Source organism: Maylandia zebra, linkage group LG16, assembly GCF_041146795.1.
Source record: "Maylandia zebra isolate NMK-2024a linkage group LG16, Mzebra_GT3a, whole genome shotgun sequence".
NCBI lineage: Eukaryota > Metazoa > Chordata > Actinopteri > Cichliformes > Cichlidae > Maylandia > Maylandia zebra.
In genome coordinates this window covers 21,754,100-21,778,328 of record NC_135182.1, presented here as the reverse complement: position 1 = coordinate 21,778,328, position 24,229 = coordinate 21,754,100, and the positions used below count along the sequence as shown (strand labels likewise).

At 39.0% G+C, this 24,229-nt stretch overlaps 2 protein-coding genes and 1 long non-coding RNA gene across 3 annotated transcripts; 1 reads left to right on the top strand and 2 right to left on the bottom strand.

The window, feature by feature from the left end:
• Positions 1 to 4: 4 nt before the first annotated feature.
• On the bottom strand, positions 5 to 9,204 carry fap (fibroblast activation protein, alpha). Its single transcript, XM_004557648.4, has 26 exons — positions 8,922 to 9,204; positions 8,642 to 8,726; positions 8,318 to 8,407; positions 8,112 to 8,206; positions 7,906 to 7,980; positions 7,705 to 7,757; positions 7,501 to 7,573; positions 7,222 to 7,345; positions 6,994 to 7,148; positions 6,752 to 6,849; positions 6,517 to 6,646; positions 6,393 to 6,431; positions 6,208 to 6,306; positions 6,037 to 6,107; positions 5,886 to 5,939; positions 5,669 to 5,793; positions 5,459 to 5,503; positions 4,190 to 4,288; positions 3,816 to 3,885; positions 3,539 to 3,733; positions 3,309 to 3,363; positions 3,118 to 3,217; positions 1,077 to 1,135; positions 922 to 994; positions 671 to 744; positions 5 to 474 (listed from the first exon to the last, which is right to left on the bottom strand). Exons 1-26 carry the CDS (start codon positions 8,922 to 8,924, stop codon positions 373 to 375), a joined length of 2,241 nt encoding a protein of 746 aa, XP_004557705.1. The 5' UTR covers positions 8,925 to 9,204; the 3' UTR covers positions 5 to 372.
• Positions 9,205 to 9,710: 506 nt separating this feature from the next.
• On the bottom strand, positions 9,711 to 22,432 carry ifih1 (interferon induced with helicase C domain 1). Its single transcript, XM_014409036.4, has 17 exons — positions 21,868 to 22,432; positions 21,380 to 21,536; positions 19,356 to 19,487; positions 19,063 to 19,113; positions 17,821 to 17,871; positions 15,985 to 16,205; positions 15,291 to 15,501; positions 14,237 to 14,454; positions 13,704 to 13,805; positions 13,458 to 13,581; positions 13,144 to 13,359; positions 11,707 to 11,963; positions 11,473 to 11,622; positions 11,194 to 11,355; positions 10,916 to 11,109; positions 10,718 to 10,811; positions 9,711 to 10,323 (listed from the first exon to the last, which is right to left on the bottom strand). Exons 1-17 carry the CDS (start codon positions 22,300 to 22,302, stop codon positions 10,120 to 10,122), a joined length of 2,979 nt encoding a protein of 992 aa, XP_014264522.3. The 5' UTR covers positions 22,303 to 22,432; the 3' UTR covers positions 9,711 to 10,119.
• LOC143412992 (uncharacterized) lies at positions 11,274 to 21,295 on the top strand. The gene is made up of 3 exons (XR_013093538.1): positions 11,274 to 11,381; positions 18,585 to 18,684; positions 20,536 to 21,295. It is a non-coding gene; the product is annotated as an uncharacterized LOC143412992 (long non-coding RNA).
• Positions 22,433 to 24,229: the final 1,797 nt, after the last annotated feature.

Below are 24,229 nucleotides of genomic sequence, written 5' to 3'. Positions count from 1 at the left end.
TCAATTAAATGTTGAAAAAAGTTTATTTGAATATTCTTATAACACAAATGACTCCACTTTGCAACAAATCAGTGCAATGCATTGCAGTTAATGTATGCTATGATAATCACACATACACACGCACGCACACACATACATAAAATTTTTTAAACTATAAATGCATGATAGGACTTGTATCTTTGCATATCACATATTTTGCAAAAATTCCACACAACATACGGATGCTCATTTAAATGAGCAATCTAACATTTGTTGCATTAGTTCAACCTGGCTTTCAGAATATTACAATTAAAAAAAGCACATTAAAAATGCATTAGACAAAGAAACTGTGGTAACAACTGTTGCCTACAAATGCTGTTACATCCTTCACATCTATTTGGGACTAAGGAGGCATTTCTGCAGGAAGTGACTCATGTGCCTGTATATATGATGATAGGCTGATCCACTGAGACTATGGTCCTTGTCGGTGTACCACTGAAAGCAATACCAGAATATGATTAGTGCATAGACTATAAGTCAATTCCAGATAACATCGTGCACATCTTAAATCACACTTATTTTAGATTTAATTTTGCTTATAATAGACCACGTTTTTTTTCCATTTGAAATCTTCATTACATCAACAACATCATTCCTAATATTAGCCTCACTTCCCTAAGCTAATATTTACCATCACCTCGAAGTCCACTTGCGCATCCACCAGAGCTTTGGAGATTTGTGCAGCCTGCTGGAAATGGACATTGTCTACGGGAAAGACAGAGCTTTTACTACGTGACTGAAAGCTCAAGTTTCTATCAAGGCAAACAGAGTCTATTTGTGCATGGCTTACTGTGTTACCTGGAACGCCTCTGAGAAAACGGGCTACCACATGTTCAGGTCTTATCAGAAATAGAAATGACTGAAAGAAATAACAGAACGTACCATCCGCTGTGCCATGGACCAAGAGATATTGAACATTTTTGAAGTTCTTTGCTCTGGAGGTCACTGTGGAGTTCTAGAAAATAAAAGAATTACAACAGTCTCAAGGCAGAAATGTGCCTTTACTTCACCACACAGCTAATCTGAATGATATTTACTTTGTACGAGTCGGAATTCTCAGTTGGCTTTCCCATGTAGCGTTCAGTGTAAACTGCATCTGTGGAAGAAAACTCAGTTAACACCGCAAAGGTGGATACAATGGAAACACAAAAATAAATCATGCGTATTTAACATAGGGAAGGAAAAGTTTAGATTGAATGATTACAAGCTATAGGAAATCTTAAAGATGAACTCCATCAACTTTCAAGGCTGAACGTGTCAAAATTACTAGTGTAGAGTTACAAAGAGGTGTAATCACCATCCTAGTTTTTATCTCTACTTGAGGCCAGAAGCTCAGGGTTCAATAACAGCAATAAGGAGGCACTGTGAGTAATGTAGGTTAACCACAGTTAGGTTTTGGCAGGAAAAACAACACATCTCTCTTATTCTGCTGAATGTACACTGAAATCAATTCAAATGCTGTTACTTTTTTCTGGGCTTTTACTGACTTTATATATTTTCACGCCAAATATTTCTTAAGATGATATTTCAGTCTTTAGGTGGGTCAGCTGAATAATCAGAATGATTGCTTTGCATACTGCATCATCTGGTGCATGATGGAGGATGTTGAGAAAGCACTATTCTACAAACATTTTCATCATGACTTCACTAAAGTCGTAATGAAAACAAGATTTAGAATATTCAAGACTTTTGAGTAGCTTTGCAGTGAAAAAAAAGGCAGTGACTCACTGCCCAAGCCAGCAATTTTGGATACAGCATCAATATGCCCTTTCCTGCCTTCCCTGTACACATAAGGCAGGTTCTTATATTCAGCACGAAAATATTAATCACACTGAAGTTGTGGAGAAAAGTAATGGATTAAACATGTCACTAACACTGTTACAATACAGCTTATGTAAAGTGAAGGCCATACAAGAAAATAAGCAGCCTGTAAAATTACACTGAGCAGCTACTTTGATAGTTAAATGTGTTCAACTGCTCATCAACACAGACGCATCACTTGCGTTCAACCCAACCACATGCATTTAGGCATACAGACATTGTTAAGATGACATGCTGATATTGATGGTAAATGAAAGTGACTTCGAACATGGCATGGTTGTTGATACCATACAGTCTTGTCTGAGTGTTTCAGAAACTGTTGATCTGCTGGGATTTTCCCATAAAGCCACCTCTAGGGTTTATAGAGCACTGTCTAAAAAAGAAAATATCCAGTGAGCAGCAGTTTTTAGGGTAAAAAATGCCTTGTTGATGAAAGAGATCTGATGAGAATCTGCTTTAAAAGAGCCACTTGTTACAACAAACATATACAGAAGAGCATTGAATTTACAACAAATCAAATCTTGAAGAAGACGGGCTACAGTGGCAGAAGACCACACTGGTTACAAGTTTTGTCAGCTGAGAACAAGAAACTGAGGCTATAATTCACAAAGGCTCAACAAAAGTGGGCAACAGAAGAAAATACTGCTTGGTCCGGTGTGAGTCATGATTAGTAGTTTGACATTCAGATGGTAGGGTCAGAATTTGACGCAGCATAGTTGGATCCTTCATTGTATCAACAGCTCAGGCAGTAGTGTAATGTGGTGGAAATATTTTCTTGGCATACTTTGGGCCTCTTAGTACCAACTGGGCATCATTTAAATTCCACTGCCTGCCTGAGTATGGTCGGTGACCATGTTCACAGTGTGCCCATCTTCTGATGGCTGCATCCAGCAGGATAAAGCATTATTTCAGCAGTTGTTAGCAATAGTTCTTTAAAAACTTAACTGAGTTCACTCAGATGCACTCCACAGTCACCAGATCTCAATCCAATAGAGCACCTTTGAGATGTGGTGGCACAGGAGATGCCAACAAATTGCATTATGGATGCCAACAATTTTGCAGCAGCTGTGTGAAGCTGTCCTATCAATACGGACCAAAATCTCTGAGGAATGTTTTCAGCACCTTGTTGAATCTTTGCCACAAAAAAGTGAGGCAGTTTTGAAAGCAAAAGGGAATCCAAGCTACTCTGGCAAGGTGTACCTAATGAAGTGGTGGGTGAGTATGTATATGATAGGCTATGTATGCATGTTCACCCACCATAATAGTCCCACTTGGCTACTGGGGCTACTGCAATTCCACACTTAAAGAGTCCAGTTCCAGCACCCAAGGCCATTGAGGAAACATAACCACCATATGACTGAAGATCAGAACAGATTGCATTAGTAAGAACATGTAAAGTGATTATAAAGATAAAGAAAGAGGAAAAAGCAGGATAAAATACAGCTTACCCAGCCCCATATTGCTATTCTGCCTTCATCAATAAATCCCATGTCAATGAATTTCCTGTAACAGGGAGATCAGTTATTATCTGGGGCAAAACACATTTGTTAAACCAGACTACACCAGGCATTTATCTAGATGAAGACTTTTGTATGTATGTAAAAGATTAAATTTCTTCAAACAACAGCTAAAGAACAACACTCATCACAGAGGTGATTGAACGTTTAGACAGACCTACCTCACAGCAGCTATTTGATCTTCCACTTCAAATGTCCCTAGGCGTCTATAGATTGAGTGCATTATTTCATCCCCTTGGTAACCACTTCCCCTTCCATCAAAGCTGGCAATGATGATCTCATGTGAACTGGAGAGGTACGTGCCCCAGTTCAGCTTGAAGCGATAGTTCACACTCTGACTGCACGGACCACCATAACTACACAAGGAGAGCAAGACTGTAAATTTACTTCTGTAAACGTTAGTGGTGTCACATGCAATTTGGAATATTGCTCACTCACACATCAATAAGAAGAGGATATTTTTTAGAATTCTTGAAATTGGGTGGTAACATCATTTGATACCAAAGATCTGTTGGCAAAAACACAGGAAAGAAGATGGAAAACGATGTTTCACATACTAGGACGTCATTACAAAACATCTGGTCAGCACATATAATGGCTGATATACTTACTGACTTACAATCATTAAACAGGCAATACAACCTTAGTTGTAATTCACCATTGTTTATGCTGAAAATGTTGCTGTTACTAAGAACCATCGTGTGTGCTCATGTGAAAAAGAGCACATTAGACATACATTCAAACACAAAGCAGAGGATTTCCATATGTCTTCAACAGTTTCTGAGATGGATTTTTCAACATGCATTTCTCACCAAATCCTCCAATCTTTAAGGTGCCATGTTTCATTGTTGGCATTTGGAATTCAGACAAACTCTTTTTCAGGTCCTTATTGTCTTGAAGAATGGCAAGCTCTGAAAACAAATAAATAAAGTAGCTGCAATGTTGTGTCCATAAAACAAATATAAAGGTGCATACTTCAAAGTGTTCATCATTGAGGAACCTTAACTTCTCTGAAACATTTTGATTTGCTGTTTATTCTTTTTTCTGGGAGCTTCGTGAATTACCTTCCTTATTTTGCACTTGAGGTGACGCGTTTAGACCACTCTGCGTCTAACTTAATGTAGCAAATGCGTTACAAAATATTCAAAACTCATTCTTCATCAGAGCATTTATGGTGCAATGATTACCACATTCTCTGTACATGCAACAGCTTCCCAAAACTGAGATGAGACACAAACCCACCCTCAGAGTTTCGAAAGCTAGTGTACTCTGTCAGTCTGCCCCAGGGCAGCTGTGGCTACAACTGTAGCTTGCCTCCACCAGTGTGTGTGTGTGAATGGGTGGATGACTGGGTGTGTAAAGCGCTTTGGGGTCTCTAGGCGGGACTAGTAAAAGCGCTATACAAATACAGGCCATTTACCATTTACCATTTACCCCCAGTTCTGGTCCCAAGCCTCGATAAATGGGAGGATTATGTCAGGAAGGGAATCTGGTGTAAAATCTGTGTCTAATCAAATATGTGGATCCATCTACTGCCATGAATCCTTGGGAAGTAAAAGAGCAGCCAAAAGTACTTGAACTTGGGCCACTATATTCGATCTACTGGCTGTATGAAACCAAAACAGCACCTAGTGCTGGTTTACAGATTTATTGCAGCCTAAAGTTAATGTGAAGTTACATATATGCTTTCAGTGGTACAACGTATCAAATCAAAGGACTTTAAAAATGAGCTTTTCGGCTTTCAGCTATCAGCTTTTTCAGTACCAAATTAACTACGTTTTATAGAACATTTTCAAATGCAGATAAAAACACAGAGATCTTAAATACTTAAAAACTTTCTGGACTATTAAAGCCTCGCTTTTACCTTGAGATCTGATCCCATATCAACTCCATTGGAAGCACAAAATATGAATGGCTTGTATGGACAGAAGGAATAACTACAGCAAGAAAATTCTGCTGGAATATTTACTGGGTTCTTCTTATTTGACCACCTTCAAAAACAGTAGCTTTATCCTTTAATAGTATACCATGTGAGTGCAATGAGTCATTTAACAATGTGTTTGGGTTATATGAATCTGCACCTGAGCCCTTGCTGTCCATGAGTGTGTACAGGGGGAATCCAGGTCCTGGTTCAAGAAAAACAAAACAAAACAGGATACACACAAATAGAAGTGGATTACACATCAAATCGTCTGCATGCCTTCAGCAAGGATTAGTGTTCACAGATGTTCACTACCCCAAATCGGTGAGTTATTGCTTACAGTAAGAGAAAATGTGAATGGGTAACTGACCGTAGCAGTCCATTCGGTAGTAAGAGGCGTCAAAGCTGAAGTAACCTGAGTTGTACTGGCACCTGTCCTTACGCAGGTTGCAGGTGAGACACTGGGGGGCAGAGGGGCTGCTTCCAATCATAACCCTGATGAAAAAAAACAGCACGTCACCTATATAATTATCTACATATAGATTTTAACTGGTAAAAAAAGAGGACAGATGAGAATAATTCCTTACTTGTAGAGGTTTCTCTGTACAGGTATTCCTCCATGCTCATTACTCACAAAATATCTGTAGAAAGGAATTTCACACACCAGGTCTTTATATTCTTACTTACATTTTTAAGATTTATACAGTTTCCCCATAAACGTATGGATTCATCACTCACATGGCATCTTTGGTTAATTTGCTTATGTAGATAACTTCCCACTTCCCAGAGGTAACAGGGGTTGCTTTGCCCTTAATTAAAGAGCTTCCTTTAGTAACTCACTAAAATCTAAACACATGATTGATATGACTGTGCAACACATTCTGCATAAAGAAAACTGGTAACACTTACATCTTTCACATAATGAATGTGTTTGTAGCCATTAGTGTCACTCATCACTTTGTAGAAACTAAGCTTATCTTCAGCAAAGAAAAGAGGCAAGGGCACGTACTAAGGAAAAAACAAAGTAATACGTTATAGTGATACATCAAAGTAAGGTTTTAAAGAACTATATCAGTAATCTTTTGGAAACTTACATGGCCCACCCATCCAGTCTTGCTTGTTTGCTCGAATTTCTATAGATAGTAAAGACATCAGTTGCAGTTAATTAGCAGAGCATGGCCATCAAGACGATTTCCTCAGCAGAGAAGTCACAGCTACCTGTTTTTCTGTCCAGCGACTTCCATCAAAATCATAGATCTGTACAACCACATAATTCTGTCTTCTTGTGAGCCACTGCACTGCAACGCGTATATCTGTAACCCAGGTCACCGAGCACAAGATGTGATCACTGAGTAAACGCGACAGAAGGAGAAAAGGTTTTCACATAAGACAGACCATGAAGGCATCGCATTTTCCGGTAAATGATTACACATGTGCTAAATAATATACAGACCCAGAAGAAACAGAAGCGGGCGCAAACACCTGTGTGCGGTGGGATGGGTTTGTGGTATCGACAACAAAAAGTTTCACCTTAGTAAGGGGTGATCCAGCCTATACAAATACAAATATAATATTTGTGATAAATAATTATATATAACAAGAGATCTGACAATTTTTGACAATTTAAAATGATAAATTGATATTGAAGGTTATATTTTGCTCATAATTCCATGTTTGAAAGTTATAGAATCCCACCTTTGGGTATGGAATGGCCACTGTCTGAGGATATTGCTCAGATCCATACCAAGAGAACTCCACTTTGTGAACTTCTGTATTATTAAACTCTGCATATGCCAAGAACTTTCCGGTTGAGGACCACCATACTGCCCCATTCGATGCAAACACCTCCTCTGAAATTATTGGAGAAAAATATTAACCCATACAGATGCACACTTTTGAAAAAGAAATAATAATGTCACTAACCCTCATACACCCAGTCAGGGACACCGTTAAGGATCTCATTCTTTTTCCCGTTGTGTGTCAGTTGCACAGCTTCATCAGCACTGACATTGGATTTGAAAAAAATGTTGAAGTCTGAAATGTAGGCCTGAAAAAAAAAAGTGGATTTCAACCATAAACATACAGCTACAAATTTATTGCAACAAAAATAAGCCACAAGTATTATAAATAAATATTTATTCAGATAAACCGAATTGCAACTTATTATTCACTGGAGACAAAAAGTACATGGTGAGCGCTTACATATTTGTTTCCGGTTGGTGCCCAGGTAAAGTACTGCACAACACGTGGAAGATTTGCAGGCGTGACAAAAGTTCTACGATGAAATATGAACACATACAGGCATAATAGTAATGTACCAACTGATGAATAAACATTTTTACAGATGATACATTTGGGGTGGGAACCAAAATTCATTGATAAAACTCACAAAAAACAGCTACTTACGAACTCTCCCTGTCATAGATCGAATATGAGGCATTGAATGAGTGTCTCCATTTCTGTAGGATTTTAACGACAAACACTTTCATTTGCAGGTTTTTCATTAGCAGAATTATAGAAATAATAATAAATAGAAAAAAAAATAATGCTTTAAAAAAAAATACAAATAAAGATAGAAACGTAACTAGGTGAAATTTAACACCTCACCTTTGTGTAGTTGCTTTCAAAGGCGATATATTTATAATCACCTGACAGCAAATAATCTGTGGCTTCAACTTGGGCCTGAAATAAAAATGACTGCATGAACTTATGGATGTGTTGCAGAATTCATATACTAATATACATAGTAGGCTATTTAACATGCGTGACAGTATATATTAGGAAAATATTTGGTCTAAGTACAAATATATTACAAAGGTTGAATTGCTCAAATACAGCGACTCCTCCTTTGTTTCAGCATTGTGGAGAAAGACATTCCCGTCTCTTGCTTTATGCAAATACTCCTTATCTGCAGGAACAAGGATAATAGATAAGCTTCCAAGAAGTTTGTATCAAAGGTGGCGATTAATGCTACCAAAATCAGAAGGTATAGCAGAGGTTAAGTGACTGACAGTGATACCTGATATCCAATACAAATTGTAGGCTCTCCATCTAAAGGTGTCATTAAAGTAGTCATCAAGAGAAAAAGGCCTTTTGTTACCACCAGATTCTGAAATGATACACATGGGGTGCATTATTTATTTAACTTGCATGTAACGATACCAACACTCCAAAATATGTGACGACCATTTTTTTTGCGCATTTACAACTTCGTTGCTTGAATAAAGCAAACAAATAGGAAATGCGCAAACACAGAAAGAAGTCTGCTTTGAAGTAGCCTCTGTAGCTGCTTTTTGAAAAGAAAGAAAAGAAAAGCGACTCACGGGCCAAGGCTGTAACTTACTGTTGTAAATAACTGCTGGAATGGTTATTAACGTGATGACGACAGCCGCCCCTATCACCCCCCACATCACCTTGTTACTGCAGCCCTGCGAAAGGTGACACAAAAGTGGCAGCCTATAAAAATCCTCTGAAAGCACACAACAAGATGCTGACGCTGCAGGCTCTCCTTTAGTAACTTATTAGTCCCACGGTGAGCTTCACACTGTCACAGTAAGTAGCCATGCTTTTACACAGATTTTCTTTGTTTCCCCCCCAGTACTGATGGTGAATCGATTACTGACCATGGTCCAGATGAAGTCGCCGTGAAGCTCTTGGTTTTTTAAAATATTCCTCAAAGGCAGCTGGCGTGAAGTTTACAGTCACTTCTTGGAACATGCAGCTTAGTTAACATAACCGTACGCTTGCAAAGGTAACTTTAAACTAATGCAGCCGCATGAGAAAACGGAGCTCCGTCCCGCTTTAGTCGAAGGTTTCCTTCTCTCCTCGCTGCATTTCTGAGACCAGTCGACAGAAATGCCTCCTCGAAGTCTGCTGCCCAACTTTGAAAGAGCGCACAAGTTGCTGGTATTAGGAAGTGGCTTTTTCACTATGGGCGTAAAGTATTCACGCAACAAAACAGGACAGCTGGAAAAGCAGGTTTTTTTTGTGTGTCTACATCAATATACTTAACCATGAAGTGTAAAAAAATATTTACGTGGCTTTTCACTTAGCGTACACAATGAAGTAACTGTATTTTTTTTTAAATGTTGTTGATTTATTATTTAAATATGAGCATAAAGAGGAAAAATGAGATAAAAATGAGAAGGGCAGTCAGTTTTGTAATACTTTTGGATCAAACAAGCTTCCTGCTTGTGTATCCAGACAATACGATCAAGCAGGTAATATATATGTTTGCGCAAACAAGCTTAAAAGAGGCTTTTAGGAATAGCAGTGCTGTCTCAATCGTAGTGACTCACTAACCTGTGGATTTAATGGAAAATCCACAGCACCTGTTTGTGTGCGTGTGTGACAGGTGGGCTCTGAGGGGCTATCACAGACTCGGTGACTCCCATCTCATGAGACAGCCAGAGTTTGAAAGGGAAAAATATATATATACTTTATTTTCTTGCTTTGCTTTTCCAGTTCATTTAATACCAGTGACAAACCCTTACATAGAAATTAATACACTGTAATCATGCATTATTTCAACAGTAAATCCCATCAAATGCGAACATAATTGAAGAGTAAAACCCTTATTCTGCAATTTTGCACAATTCACAATAATACTTTAACCATTAAAATGATGTAAAACATTCACACTTTTTCTTTACGAACACACTTCAGTCCCATCACCATTCATTTCTCCAGTTAACAAGTAAACATTCAAAGGAAACATAACATTCACTACTCTGCTAAGGTTATTAATCCTGTGTCGGCCATACGGCAACACAATAGAAATCAAGGCTTTCTCAGTCGCTGGTTATTCTACGTGGTTATAATTCACATTGTTTCGTCATCATCCGAGTTATCGGACATGGTCATGTTGATTGCATGTTCAGCGTAGTCGAAGGCAGAAAACTTGATGGGGACTTCATTCCACTTGGTGCATTTGCTAATCTTCTTTCCATTTAAATTCACCACAAAGTTTTTCACATCAAGGCAGGGGCACTCGATCCCCTTGTACATCATCATTGAACCCCATCTCTGTAACAGAATGCAACACAACATACAATGAGTATTTTATTCTCAATGCAGGCCTAACCAAGACTAAATAAAGGCTTGCTTTTATGCCCTTTTGTCCTGTAATCTAAATTTGTGGTGAAACATGATCTCAAATTAAAGGGCTGCAGTCTTATGTCATATGACAGACTCACATTTCTCTTTGAACTAGCTTTATTGCTTATGACCAAGAGTATTAAATGTCCTACTTTTTCTAATTATGCTTAAGCATCATGTTTGTGCATATGCTGAACGACTCCTTGTTAATGCAGCAATGCTGTGTTTAGTTATCTACTAAATTGAACATTCTGAATAAGATTATCTTTTTAAGATTCACAAGAGAATTTCCAAATAATTGAAAAAGCTAAACTGAATCTACCTGTCCGCAGTTTTTACATGCAATGAAGCCGTTGGTCTCATAGTCGAGAAGACGCTCCTGAAGAGTAGTATTTTCTCTCTGAATGTAAAGTTTTCTGTAAAAAGATGCAGTAAAATTGATAATAATCACAGCACAACTACACGAGTGGAATACAGTTCAACACATAGAAACGGTTAAGAACTGAATTGTAAACTGTACCTAAATTGTGGCGTCACATTGACTCTGTGCATGTTTTCGATGATCTGGATGTCGTCGCCCGTGCAGATTGGCTCGCTGCAGCTTCGGCAGCTAAACTTTACATTAGATGGGCTCTCGTTCTTTATGTCCTTCTGCTTCTTCTTCGTCATTCTTACTTTCTCTTCCATTATAGCCTGAATCTGAAACTCAGTGATCTGATGAACAAACAAACAAAAAAAGTCTCAAAGCCATGTGGGTTTTCAATTTAACTGAGACTAAAAATTCTGAAGTAAACGTACTCTTTTTTCATAGGCTGCCTGATTTAAGGATTTAATTTTCTGAATGGCTTTGTTCATCATGTTCTTGCGGTATTCATTGACGCACTCCTTTTCAGCCACCCCGGAGTTCTTCACCTCGACCAGCGTGTAACTGCTGTCCTCGGCTCTTCCTCTGCCTTGGGCCTGAGAAAGGCGATTGTGAGTGAAGGGTAGGCAACCACGTTTGTTTTACACAGGCTAATATTCCTTCAATTACTGGGTATGCCACATTCAATGCTCATTATTCAACTCATTACTGACCTGAATCATAGCGATCTCGTTTGTCACAAGGCCATATCGAATAACGAAATTGCAGGCTGGTATGTCCAAGCCTTCCTCGGCTACTGTGGTAGCAATCAGCAGGTTGACTTGACCGTTGCCAAATTTTTTCAACACATCCTTTTGCTCTGCCTGATTAAAACAGATTTATAAGAGAAGGTTAAGTGTAAGGCGCAAATAATTGTGCAGGAAAATAGAGAGAAATGTAGCACTCACCGAGGTCATTGGTTTAACAACACTCTGGTCTCCTCCTCCAATGACATATGCTGATTTCACTCCAATGTCAGCAAACTTGGAGTTTTCCTGTATCCACTGATTTAGAGCAATGGCGCTGCGTCGTGTTTTGATGAAAACAATCCCTCTGGCTTCATCCCGAGAGCTGAACTCATGCAGAATTTTAGTTCTTAGTTTTGACAGGCTGTCATTTTCATACTCCGGATTCTTTGCTAGAGTTTCCAGCTCCTTCTTGTTGTCTGTCAGACACAGATTACAAAGAACTGAATTACACTTTTCTATCGCTGACATCAAAGATATGGTGTCTTTTTATGAGTTAAATATGAGGGTTTATACCTCTAGTAAGTACAGTGATAAGCAGCTTAGCTCAGCTAAACAACAGGACCGGAAATGCGGGAAGGGTTCAAATCTACCACAAAATTCACAGGTAGACTATAAATTTGTTTAAGTTGTGCCTGGTAGAAATCTGTAACGCATAGGGCTCAACTGCCAAACCATGAAGGTTCTCAAATTACCCTTTTAGGCTATCTCCACATATTCCAGAAGTAAAATGGCTAATTTTATAGGCAGTAATATAGAAAGTACAAAAATAATTTTGGTCTCTATAGCTTCTTTACCCCTGATGATGAAGGACACATTCATTTTTAGATATTGTTCTTGTTTAAATTGTACAAAGGCTTAAACTTTATTGCATTATTAGGAAATTGGATAACAAAAAACTGCTATTTCTATGCTAAGAATCACTTTTTAGTTAATCTGAATGCCTTAACTGGAACTCCTGATAATAGTTTATTATTTTGATGAGTCCTGGAACCTTTTTAATGCATGAGACTGGCACAGAAAATGAATAATGGCTCAATGTGTATCAATCATAATAAAAGACTGTTGAAGAGGTTTTGTGTTTTAAATTTTAATATAATTGCAGGCACATATTAACTAATATCTGTGCAGTCTTTGGCTGGATCTTGCTATCCAAGCTTGCATCCATTAGCTGATAACTTATTACTTTACACTGTCGTTCAAATATGATCACATCAGCATCCAAAGTCAAATGACGGCAGCTATGATGCCAAACTCAGTATTTCAAAATGGTAGACTAATGACCATTGGCTGATGTTGCGTGGCCATGTCTGTCTTTTATATACAGCCCAAATAATTTGTCTTTTTTGTTCTGAATGCTGGCAACCACTGCAGACTTCAAAATCCTTTTTGCTTTTCATTTGCATATGTTCACAGGTGGACCTCATTTTCCGTGGACAAGTCTTGTTTAGCTAGATCCCAGTTTCACATCTATTAGCTAATCTAAGCCAAACGATATCTTACCTCACATTTACCAAAAAAAAAAAGATTTTCCAAATCTCAGATTATAAAGTCAACAACTACTTTGAATTTTCAGGCGAATGCTTAGTTTCACAATACCTTTAAACAGATTGAAGAGGAACCTCTCAGTATCTGTGATTTGTATCTTATGCTCCTCCTCCGGGGCAGTTTTTTTCTTCATCTCCTCCTCGTAGTATTTGTTCAGGAAACTGAAGGCATCTTGCATGCGAATCGTGTTGCAGAGATTCAGGCTCTCGCTGTACTGTCGGAGGTGCTCTGCACAAACTCGTACTTTCTGATTTTCATCTTTTGCAGCTAAAATGGATCGAGACAAGTACTTTTAGACACTACACACCATGGGAGGTTGAACAAACGATAACTAGTGAAAGATGAGCGTAAAAATCTGTTTTCACCTTGTCGTTCTTTTTGAACAACCCACTGTTCGTAATTCTGAGAGCCGAGGTCACAGGTGGGGGTCAGCTCGGCATGGTTGTGGATGGCGGTCATAATTTTCTTGATTACATCACCAAAGGGATCCTAAAAAGGATATTTAGTTTCACACACATGTAATCCTGCATTAACATCAGCTGGAGTCCCTCATATGAATTAGAGTCAAAGAAAAGCTTGGCACAAAACCATGCCATGTTAAACAGCCATACCTCCCTCCTATCTTCAACAGAAACAACTATTTTTCTTTGCTCCTTTTTGAATTCCTCTTGGCGCCTTGTCATTATTCTGGAAGCGTCCAAGTTTGCACAGATCTGTGAAAAAAATACAAAGATTTATAGTGTTAAAATTAATCCCACATCTTGATCTCATGATAGAGCGTATTTCTGCTTATTTTCTGCTGCAGTGGAAACTTTATGGCTGCCTTGTGTGCATGGTCAGTGTGGAACAGTGGAAAGAACTTGGCTGAATCAACAAGTTTCTCTATGACTGAAGCAGAAAGAACTGGAGCAGGATTCTGATTAAAAAAAGATGTTGTTCACTGTGACATGTGAGTTACTTGGTATGGACACAAAGAAGCATGACTGATGACTAGTTTTCTTTCCCAGACTGTCAGATATATTAATCAGAAGCCTTAAAGACTATAGCTAACTTTAAATAATGACTAAATGTGCCAAGAATGAGTAGAGTAATATGCATGCAACACTTTTATCCACACAGGTGAAGACAGAGAAACAGTATTTACACGCAGTATGTGCTCCTCTGCTTTTTCCATTTTCGTGGCTCCCCCAACCCCTGGAGAGGCAGTCAGGCCCAGGATCTGAGGGAGGGGCACAGGCTCCTTCTGCTCCTTTACGAGCCTTTTGTTCTTGTGTTTCTGCTTCAGGTATCGCATCATTATGTGGTTGTAGACGCCTCCCTTCTGAGTGTGGTGACACTCATCTATTATAATGAGTGTCAGGTCTATATGTGCAAAAGAGAAACACATAAATGTTGCTTTGTTTCAAAAATAACATGCACGTGTCCCAATTTCTCGCTGCCACATTACTGCCAAGAGACAAAAGTGCTCAAATCTTAAAAGACTGTAATTTTCTCGACCAGCAGAGCTAATTTTATCCCATTTATTTTGCTTGTTACGTAAACAGAGGTGATTTCCCTCACAGATGCCATCTCTCTCCCAAACCTACCCACGCAAACCAGTACTTTTCTAGGAACCTTTGACACAGCAGTTTATGCCACACAATAACATATGTTGGAAAACTGTCTACTTCAAAGAACAAAAAACAAAAAAAACTTTATATAGTTTGGATTTTACAAAAGTGTAAGCAGGGTGAATTCTAATTATTCCCATGTACTAGTTTAAACGATGCAATGCAAAATCCTCCCTGGAGGAAAAAGAGAATGGAGAGTGGCAGCTTGATGTATTTTGGGTGATAGAAGCTCTCATGTGAATTTGATGAGCCACACACTGATGGCTTGAACAGACGTGTGGCCTGGAAACCAGGAGGAAAAAAAAGTACATGCTTTCAGGCGTTTCAACAAACAGCATATGTTCCACTGAGGTGGCTATTCCACCTTGGACTTGTGAGTGCCAACAGGAGTAAGCAGCAGAGTCGGAAGACTTTGACAAGATACTATCAGGGGAGATGCCGCTCTGTCCTTTGGGTGGCTTTCCATTCCAGAAGCTGTCAGAGTTTGAAGCTTAAGCCTGGATAGATTTTAGTTAAAGAGTGTGTTTTTAAAAAAAAAATACAAGAATAATGTATTAAATTTTGTGAAATTTTGTTGAAATATCATACCACTTAAGTTCACGCCCTCATCCTCTCCACTGTTAGCCCTCTCTAAGTAGTTTTCCAGAATCTGGGCAGTGCAGATGATGATGTCATTTTTCTTCACGATTTCTGTGAAAGAGATTTTGAGCTGGGAGTCTCCGCTGACTCGCTCCACTTTATATTTGTTCTTGAGAAAGGGCAGGAATTCTGCAGAGTAGTGCTGCTCAACAAGAGGAACCTGAGGGCATCAGAGCACATGAAACTTTCATGAAGTCAATGCCACAAAAGTCAAGAGATTTAACTGACAAAATTAGAAAAAGTCTTTACTGTTGTTTTTAGGATCAGAGAGCTCCTGATGATTTAAGTGTTTGTGCCAACATTAGTAAACCAGAACACATAAATATATGCTAGACTGTTTGGTTAAGGCATGGTCTCAAATTAGCTGTGCAGTAATTTAGGAGCTTCTGTTGATGTTGGTTTTTAGAGCAGAGAGAGTAAAGGCACAAATCAAGAATCAAAAACTGTGATGATTTTCTATGTGGTTGCATTGTTTTCAAATGCAACCACATAGTTTTACAGCTGGAAAACCTACAACAGACCACATGAAGTATGTGCTGAAAAATAACAATGTTCAGGAGTGCTTAATGAGAAATGGACAGAAGTAGGTTAGCATAATAGTGCAAACCCAGAAGTATTCTATACCAGACAGACATTGTAGTACCTTGTTCACCAAGACGATCACTTTTCTTGGTTTCCCTTCAGCCTTCCTTCTGTCCAGATGTTCTTTGGTAATATAAACTGCAACTCTGGTTTTACCGCTTCCTGTGGGGAGACATACGATGATGTTTTTCCCCTCCAAGGCAGGTCCAGCGACTTCCATCTGATAATCTCGAAGAGTAATTTCTTTTTCTGGGCTTCTGGCAACTTCTAAGGCACTTCCATCTGCAAAGGAGAGCAGAGGTTCAGAATCACAAAACGTCTGTCTGTGTCAGCAACCCACAATTACAGACATGACCAACAGGAAATGCCTGCTTCTCTTTGTTTTTGTTCCTGGGTAAACAGAGAACATACACGTACACTGTACAGTACATCCATATCATGTAAGATGACCTAACTTTAAAACACTTCCAATAGTTAAACCACAAACAAAGGCACCGAGTAGAGCATGTAAATCATGTTTCAGTGTTACAAGAAAACATTGTGCTCTATAAATGATGTCACTGAGAGGCACTACTTAATGCAAACCATACAACACTAGGACTTAAAAGCAAATGCTTCTCTCTATATAGTGAGTGCTATTTGATATTTCACACCAGTCTACTAATCTAAAGGTGAAAGTGACAATAAAAAGGGATGGGTTGAGGCGGACTAACATCAAGCACTATGTTTTCTTATATATGTTTTTATAATAATCAGATTACTTAGAGAGAGACATTACAAGTCATTGCTATTTGCCTTATTTCCTCTACAAGTACAATAGACTTACTATGATCCACTTAGACTCCAAGTTGCTGGCAGGCTGTTACTTATTTGCTCTGTCTAGGCAGGGGATAATACATGGCTAAGACACCAGGAGCAATATGAATGTACCCCCTACTCTGCTCCCCTTTCCACTCAACTCTAAGTTCTTCTTCCCCCCCAGTGAGAGTTTAAACCCCCCAAATCTTATTTTTTTTTCTCAGTGCAGACAATTTTTAATGACTTGGTATGCCAGAGGTTACGGTGTTGTTTCAAGCAACTTTATGCAAGCAAATGCAAGTCTCTAATGATTAGAAAAAAGAGCTTTAATTATATTAATAAGTAAACAGTGGTCCATGTGGCCTCCTGAACTTCTGAAAGCAGTTCCCATAGAATTATTCAAGAAATAAACATAGAGCTGTTTTCAGATTCATTAGGACTGAGTATGAGCTCTGCTCATTTTAGAAAACATTTAAAAAAACAATTCTGCTAGAGACTCGCCTTGCAGGAACAATCTTTCATGTAAACTACTCTGTTAAACCCATTTACTCGCAGGCTGCAGACATCTTTGGGGCCTTTCTACTACTGAAATAACCTGACTAAACTGCAAAAGAACTAATCTGATTCAACTCTTTTCTTCCTGCTTCGCTATTCAGGGTAGAGTATTCCAAGCAGAAATGTACTTATCCATCATATAAGCCAAACACTACAGAGCCACATGAATGTAACTTTTCCTTTACATTTCCTTATACTCCAGCATATGGTTTTCATTTGAACTGCTAGCTATGCGCTGTCCTCTTTGACCTCTGTGTAGTTCATCATGATGCACACATGGAATTTGTTTATTAGTGTGAAACTGGCAGGACAGAGTTAATGTTCCACTAATGTAACCACATGTTACAACAACATTTTTCCTTTACCGTACTTCATGTTGCCTTTAGGATACTCAGGATACTTTAGGGCAACTACAGCTGCACTGATCTTAGTTTGGTTATTGTGCATGACCTACTGAGGCAAAATAAAATATTTGTAATTACCAAAAACCCCTTTAAATACTTTAATTGCCTTAACAGGGTGAATAAAAGTGAATCCATCCCACCTGGCTGTGAGGGCTCCGAGTTGCTGGGCAGTTCACTGCTTGCATATAAGTCTGAAAGGACATAAACCAAAGTTTAAAAAAGTTGGTAGTTACAGTGTTAGCTGTAGTTTTAAGTGAGTAGCTACTTTTTTGTGCTGCTCTGTGTTTGCATCAGAGTTAATGATGAAGAGTTAGACTTATTTTGAGTAATTATGAACTAATCATTGCCTTCATACACGCACCGGCCTTTTTGTTAAGTACACCTTGCTAGTACACAGTCGGCCTCCTTTCGTCTTCAGAACTGACATAATTGGATTCAGTAAGATGCTGAAAACATTTCTCTGTGATTTTCCATATTAACATGATGATCATGTGGTTGCTGCAGATTTGTTGGCTGCAAATCCACGATGTGATTGAAATGCCCCACTCCATCACATCCTAAAGGCGCTCTATTGGATTGAGATCTTGTGACTGTGGAAGCCATTTGAGGACGATGAACTCATTGTCACGTTTAAGAAAAAAAAATTGAGATGATTTGAGCTTTGTGACATACCACAGTATCCTGCTGGGAGCAACATGGGTACACTGTGGTCAAGAAGGGGTGGGATGGGATGCAGGCTGTGGCATTTAATCGATGCTCGTTGGTAGTAAGGGGCCCAAAGGGTGTCAAGAAAATATGCCCCAAACCATTATGCCACCAACACCAGCCTAAACCACTGGTACAGGGCAGGCCATGTGTGAGCCTGTGCAAACTGCAGTCTCAGTTTCCTGTTCTTATCTCGCAGGAATGACATCCGCCATGGTCTTCTGCTGCTGTGGCCCATGTGCTCAACAAGGAGTTACAGTGAGGTGCTGTTGCCTCCTATCAGCAGTCTGGCAAACAAGGTATTTTCTCCCAGAAAGCTGCCACTTACTGGATATTTTTTGTCTTTTTTCTGGCCATTCTCTGTGAACCCTAGAGATGGTTACATGGGAAATTCCCAGCACATCAGCAGATTCTGAAATAGTCAGAGCTGTCTGCCTGGCAGGACAGAGTTAATGTTCCACTAATGTAACCACATGTTACAACAACATTTTTCCTTTACCGTACTTCATGTTGCCTTTAGGATACTCAGGATACTTTAGGGCAGCTACAGCTGCACTGATCTTAGTTTGGTTATTGTGCATGACCTACTGAAGCAAATAAAATATTTGTAATTACCAAAAACCCCTTTAAATACTTTAATTGCCTTAACAGGGTGAATAAAAGTGAACCCATCCCACCTGGCTGTGAGGGCTCCGAGTTGCTGGGCAGTTCATTGCCTGCATACAAGTCTGAAAGGACATAAACCAAAGTTAAAAAATTGGTAGTTACAGTGTTAGCTGTAGTTTTAAGTAAACTGAATTTTGTTTGTATTCCTTCAACCTTTTACATATTTCCGTATACGCATTAAAAGTTTAAATTTCTAGTAAAGAAATGTTAGATATATGTTAGATTAACAGTAAGAATGACACGTGTGAGCGCACTTCCTCAGCTCTCCTTAATGCTGACATTAAACAGACATGCTCTGTGTGACCTGTGGATTGATCCATAGGCTGTTCGTTCACGGTGATCTCCATGGATTCAGTGCCATCACAACTTTCAGCTGATGTTGGACTCTCCCTTGTAGCTATAGGTTTGTCTTTCAGTGATGGTTTCTTATCTGATCCTAAAAAATGTAAAAAAGGAACATTTTAGAAATGAGGAGTAACAATTTACCAGGTAACACTTTATAATACAGTACATCAATATTTGCATAAAGACAGATGTTTCACTTTACTTGAGGAGGTAAACAGTAATGGCAAACCAGTCCCTGAGTATTAAGGAATTACCTTACAACTATTAAATCTGACATTTCACTTTACTTAAACCGACAGAGAAATAGAAGGTACTGGTGAAAATACTGAGAAGAAAACAACTGATCAGAAATTAAATATGATGTTTTGTTTTGCTTTGTTAGTAATGGTAAAGTAATTTTGCAGTAAGAAGGAACTACTGAGTAATTACTTAGTGTGATGCATGAGGCAACAGGAAAATAGTAACTAATGGTGAAGTAATTATTAATAAATGAGTAGCTACTATTTTGTGCTGCTCTGTGTTTGCATCAGAGTTAATGATGAAGAGTTAGACTTATTTTGAGTAATTATGAACTAATCATTGCCTTCATACACGCACCGGCCTTTTTGTTAAGTACACCTTGCTAGTACACAGTCGGCCTCCTTTCGTCTTCAGAACTGACATAATTGGATTCAGTAAGATGCTGAAAACATTTCTCTGTGATTTTCCATATTAACATGATGATCATGTGGTTGCTGCAGATTTGTTGGCTGCAAATCCACGATGTGATTGAAACGCCCCACTCCATCACATCCTAAAGGCGCTCTATTGGATTGAGATCTTGTGACTGTGGAAGCCATTTGAGGACGATGAACTCATTGTCACGTTTAAGAAAAAAAAAAGAGATGATCTGAGCTTTGTGACATACCACAGTATCCTGCTGGGAGCAACATGGGTACACTGTGGTCAAGAAGGGGTGGGATGGGATGCAGGCTGTGGCATTTAATCGATGTTTGTTGGTAGTAAGGGGCCCAAAGGGTGTCAAGAAAATATGCCCCAAACCATTATGCCACCAACACCAGCCTAAACCACTGGTACAGGGCAGGCCATGTGTGAGCCTGTGCAAACTGCAGTCTCAGTTTCCTGTTCTTATCTCGCAGGAATGACATCCGCCATGGTCTTCTGCTGCTGTGGCCCATGTGCTCAACAAGGAGTTACAGTGAGGTGCTGTTGCCTCCTATCAGCAGTCTGGAAAACAAAGTATTTTCTCCCAGAAAGCTGCCACTTACTGGATATTTCTTTTGTCTTTTTCTGGTCATTCTCTGTGAACCCTAGAGATGGTTACATGGGAAATTCCCAGCAGATCAGCAGACTGTGAAATAGTCAGAGCTGTCTGCCTGGCACTAACAGCTATGACACACTCAAAGCTATTGAGATTACTTTCCTCATTCTGATGCTCGTTTTGAAGCAGGTTATATTAACCATGTCATGAGCTGCTGCCATGTGACTGGCCAACACGATATTTGCATTAATGGGGAGTTAAACAGGTATACCTAATAAAGTGGCCAGTGAGCGTATATACTAATGCCTTCTAGAATGTTTTAAGTTAATGATGATTATCTTTTTCCATAAATATGGTTATTCCAGGATTATTTGAGGTTATTTGGATAACTGTTTAGTAAAATGATAACTTGTTATTTTCCATTGTTACACTAGTCTACACCAAGAACATGGCTTTAAATGTAATAAAGACTATAACTAAAACTCTTAATCATAATTAATCATCCCAATTTTAATTAGTGGGATTGTTGCAAAGCAATGATCACAGTATATTTACTAATGCAGTTGGATTAAAGATACTGAATTCCCTCTGTAGTTGTAATCACTTATGTGCACATGTTTTATACAATCTGTCTATATCTCACCACTGAGACTTCTGTGTCCCAAACTTCCCTGATAGTATTTGGTGTATTGGGTGTGTGTCTTCCAGCATAGTTCAGTTACCTTCGTTGCCAGTCAACTCATTATAGAGCACATGGTGTTCAGTGTCTTTAAGAACTTGAAGAAATGTTGAATACCATCCTGGTGGACATTTGATAATTCTTCTTAAAAGTTCCCTTGCGCCACTCCTGCGTCCCCTGTTGACTATTTCAGCCGTAATCTAGATGACAAGTGTAATGAATAAAGTCAGTTTGCTAAGCAATCAGAGAAAGGCATTGCCACCAAAAGGATGAGCGGCCTACATTTGTCTGCCATCTAGTGGTCAAAGACAGAAAAGACATGTTTTGGGAAACAGTTGGAAGAAAAGGTAAATACTGAAGCTATACTGATACTTTCGAGGTTTTTCACACCAGTGAAATTAGTGTGAATACACACAGTGAACCTTTGACACTTGAATATTTTCTCTCTTACCACCAAAGCTCATGTGCTAAGCAGCATGCAGATAAAGCAGTAGTAGTTTTGAAAGGTTGGTTGCACTATAATGTACTTACTCTGTCGCGCTCATCTTCGGTGAGCAGTCTTTCACTGAAACAGTGTGCACACACTGTTTCTGTAGCCATGTCTGCAAGGCTGGGAATAAGTAAGTGAATAAGTCGGACACAGTTTTCATTCTCTGCCTCAGCTTCGGGAGTTGGGAGATTTAACTGCATGTAGTCAGCTGCGAAGTTACAGCCCCCGTTATTCAGTGCGTCAACGAACGCAGTGAACCATCCGGGAGTATGTGGCTTCTGAACTACTGCGTTAATAAGGTAGTCCGCAGCCGAAATATCACCATCGTTTCTGGCCTTCTGCCTGATCCGTTCCTTTTGCTCGTTTTCGATAAAGTCTATAAGATCCAGGACCCGATCCACCACAATAAGCTCCTTCAGCCTCGGCCTCAAGCAGTCGATCAGGCACTCGCGCATTTCATCCGTTTCAGACTCCATCGGTACTCACTTAACCGATAACAGATCACTAAACTGGCTCCTGCGTTGCCTAAAACTACATTCACAGCAAACGCGCTGATTCACGGTGCCTTTATCGAGGAAAATGGAGCTCTTTCACTTTCGTTTCTCCCAAGCAGTCAACATTTAAAACGGCCACTGGGTGTCACTAACGGACCACAGTAGTTCCAATAGATCAGAAAGTGACCTAAATTGACTTTTTGTAAATCGTTTATCGTACACAGTATTATTGTAACATTATTGTAGTGAACTTTCTGCATTGGCGACCATAGCAACACCTTTCTAGTACTATTGCCTGGTAGGCCAAAATCTGACCTTATATAATTCAAACTTTGAAGCACAGAGACCAGAAAAGAAAGGGAAAACGAATATTTCAAAAGCGAAAACTTCCAAGCAACTCATCTCTACGTCACGAGTTATTTTGGTCCATCCCCGGTTTCTTTTCTCCACCCTGAAAACTCTGTTATTGTTCTTTAATGTAGCGATAGAGCCAGCCAGCCAGTTGTGCCAAAACGTGATCGTCTTGTTTGCCTATACTATGAAATATATGTCAAAAATATCGATATCAGAGAGAATATTTCTGTCACGAGGTAGAAGCTACAATCAGTTTTTGGCGAAACAACTTTTATATAGCATTTATTTATCAATGTAAAACGCCCACTGACGTTAAAAATGCATTTTTAAAGAGAGACAAGGGGGTTACAGAAATTTCAACAAACATAACACAGTTACATTTAAATAATATTTCTATAAAGATATTTTAAGTGGTCAAAACGAGTAGATGGGTTACAATGTAGTATGCAAAAAAGCGCAGAAGTCTCCTAGGCAATATTCTTCAGGAATAGTTTTCCAGGCTTCATGAAGGACATTCACAACAATGATTCTTTGGATATTGGCCGCCTTTGTTCTGTTCTCTCTCAAGATGATCCCACATTGCTTCAATAACGTTGAGGTCCGGGCTCTGAGGAAGCCAATCAATGACTGACAGTGTTCCATTATGGGTTTTTTCTATGCAGGTATGTTATTACTTTACTGGCTGTGTGTTGTGATGTTGAAAAATGAAGCCAACTAGATGTTTTCCAGATGATATTGCCTGGTAGGTCAAAATCTGACCTTACTTTTTTCTGTCTTCAAATTACATTAATTTTATCCTTTTCCTCTTCATAAAGAATAGCTTATTGGCAGCCACCCATCTGATTCATGTCCTGGGTCAGATCTTTGCTTTTTTTCTTATTTACTTTCAAAAACTCACCCATCAAATGCTCATCGTTCATATGCTGTAGATAGTTTTTAGGCCTGGCTTCTTCTTTTATCCTCCACTTGTCAAGTTTCTTAAGATTTTTTTAAGAAGACACCAAACATCATGCAAAGATGTGTCAAGTTTTCAGCTTTTAGCTCTGTGCAAATCACTTTCTTGGTGCAAAAACACTACTTTATGGCAAATTGTCTTATATAACTGTGTGTTATTGTACTTGATTGATTCATAGGTCAGTGTTAAGTGACACACACACACACACACACACACACACACACACACACACACACACACACACAAAACAAAACACATTCCTGTGAAAATGGTCCGCTACAAGGACTGAACTGAAAATGAATGAAAAAGCAATCAATGTCCAAACTACTGGTCAAGATTGTTTTTTTTAAAAAAGGAAAGTCATGGCTCCTAAGAGCAACAATATAAAGAAATGCATTGTACGTTTGGCAGATGCTCATTAAAAACAAACAACTGCAACAAAGTATTTGACATACTGTGAAATAATCACTCACCTTCCTCAAGGACCCACAATCCTCCTGGAACACTTCATAATTCATAGTATATGTTCTACTTTCAGTTATGTACACAGCAACTGTAAACACATATATGGACTGAATAACAGAAAGCCAGCGACACAAC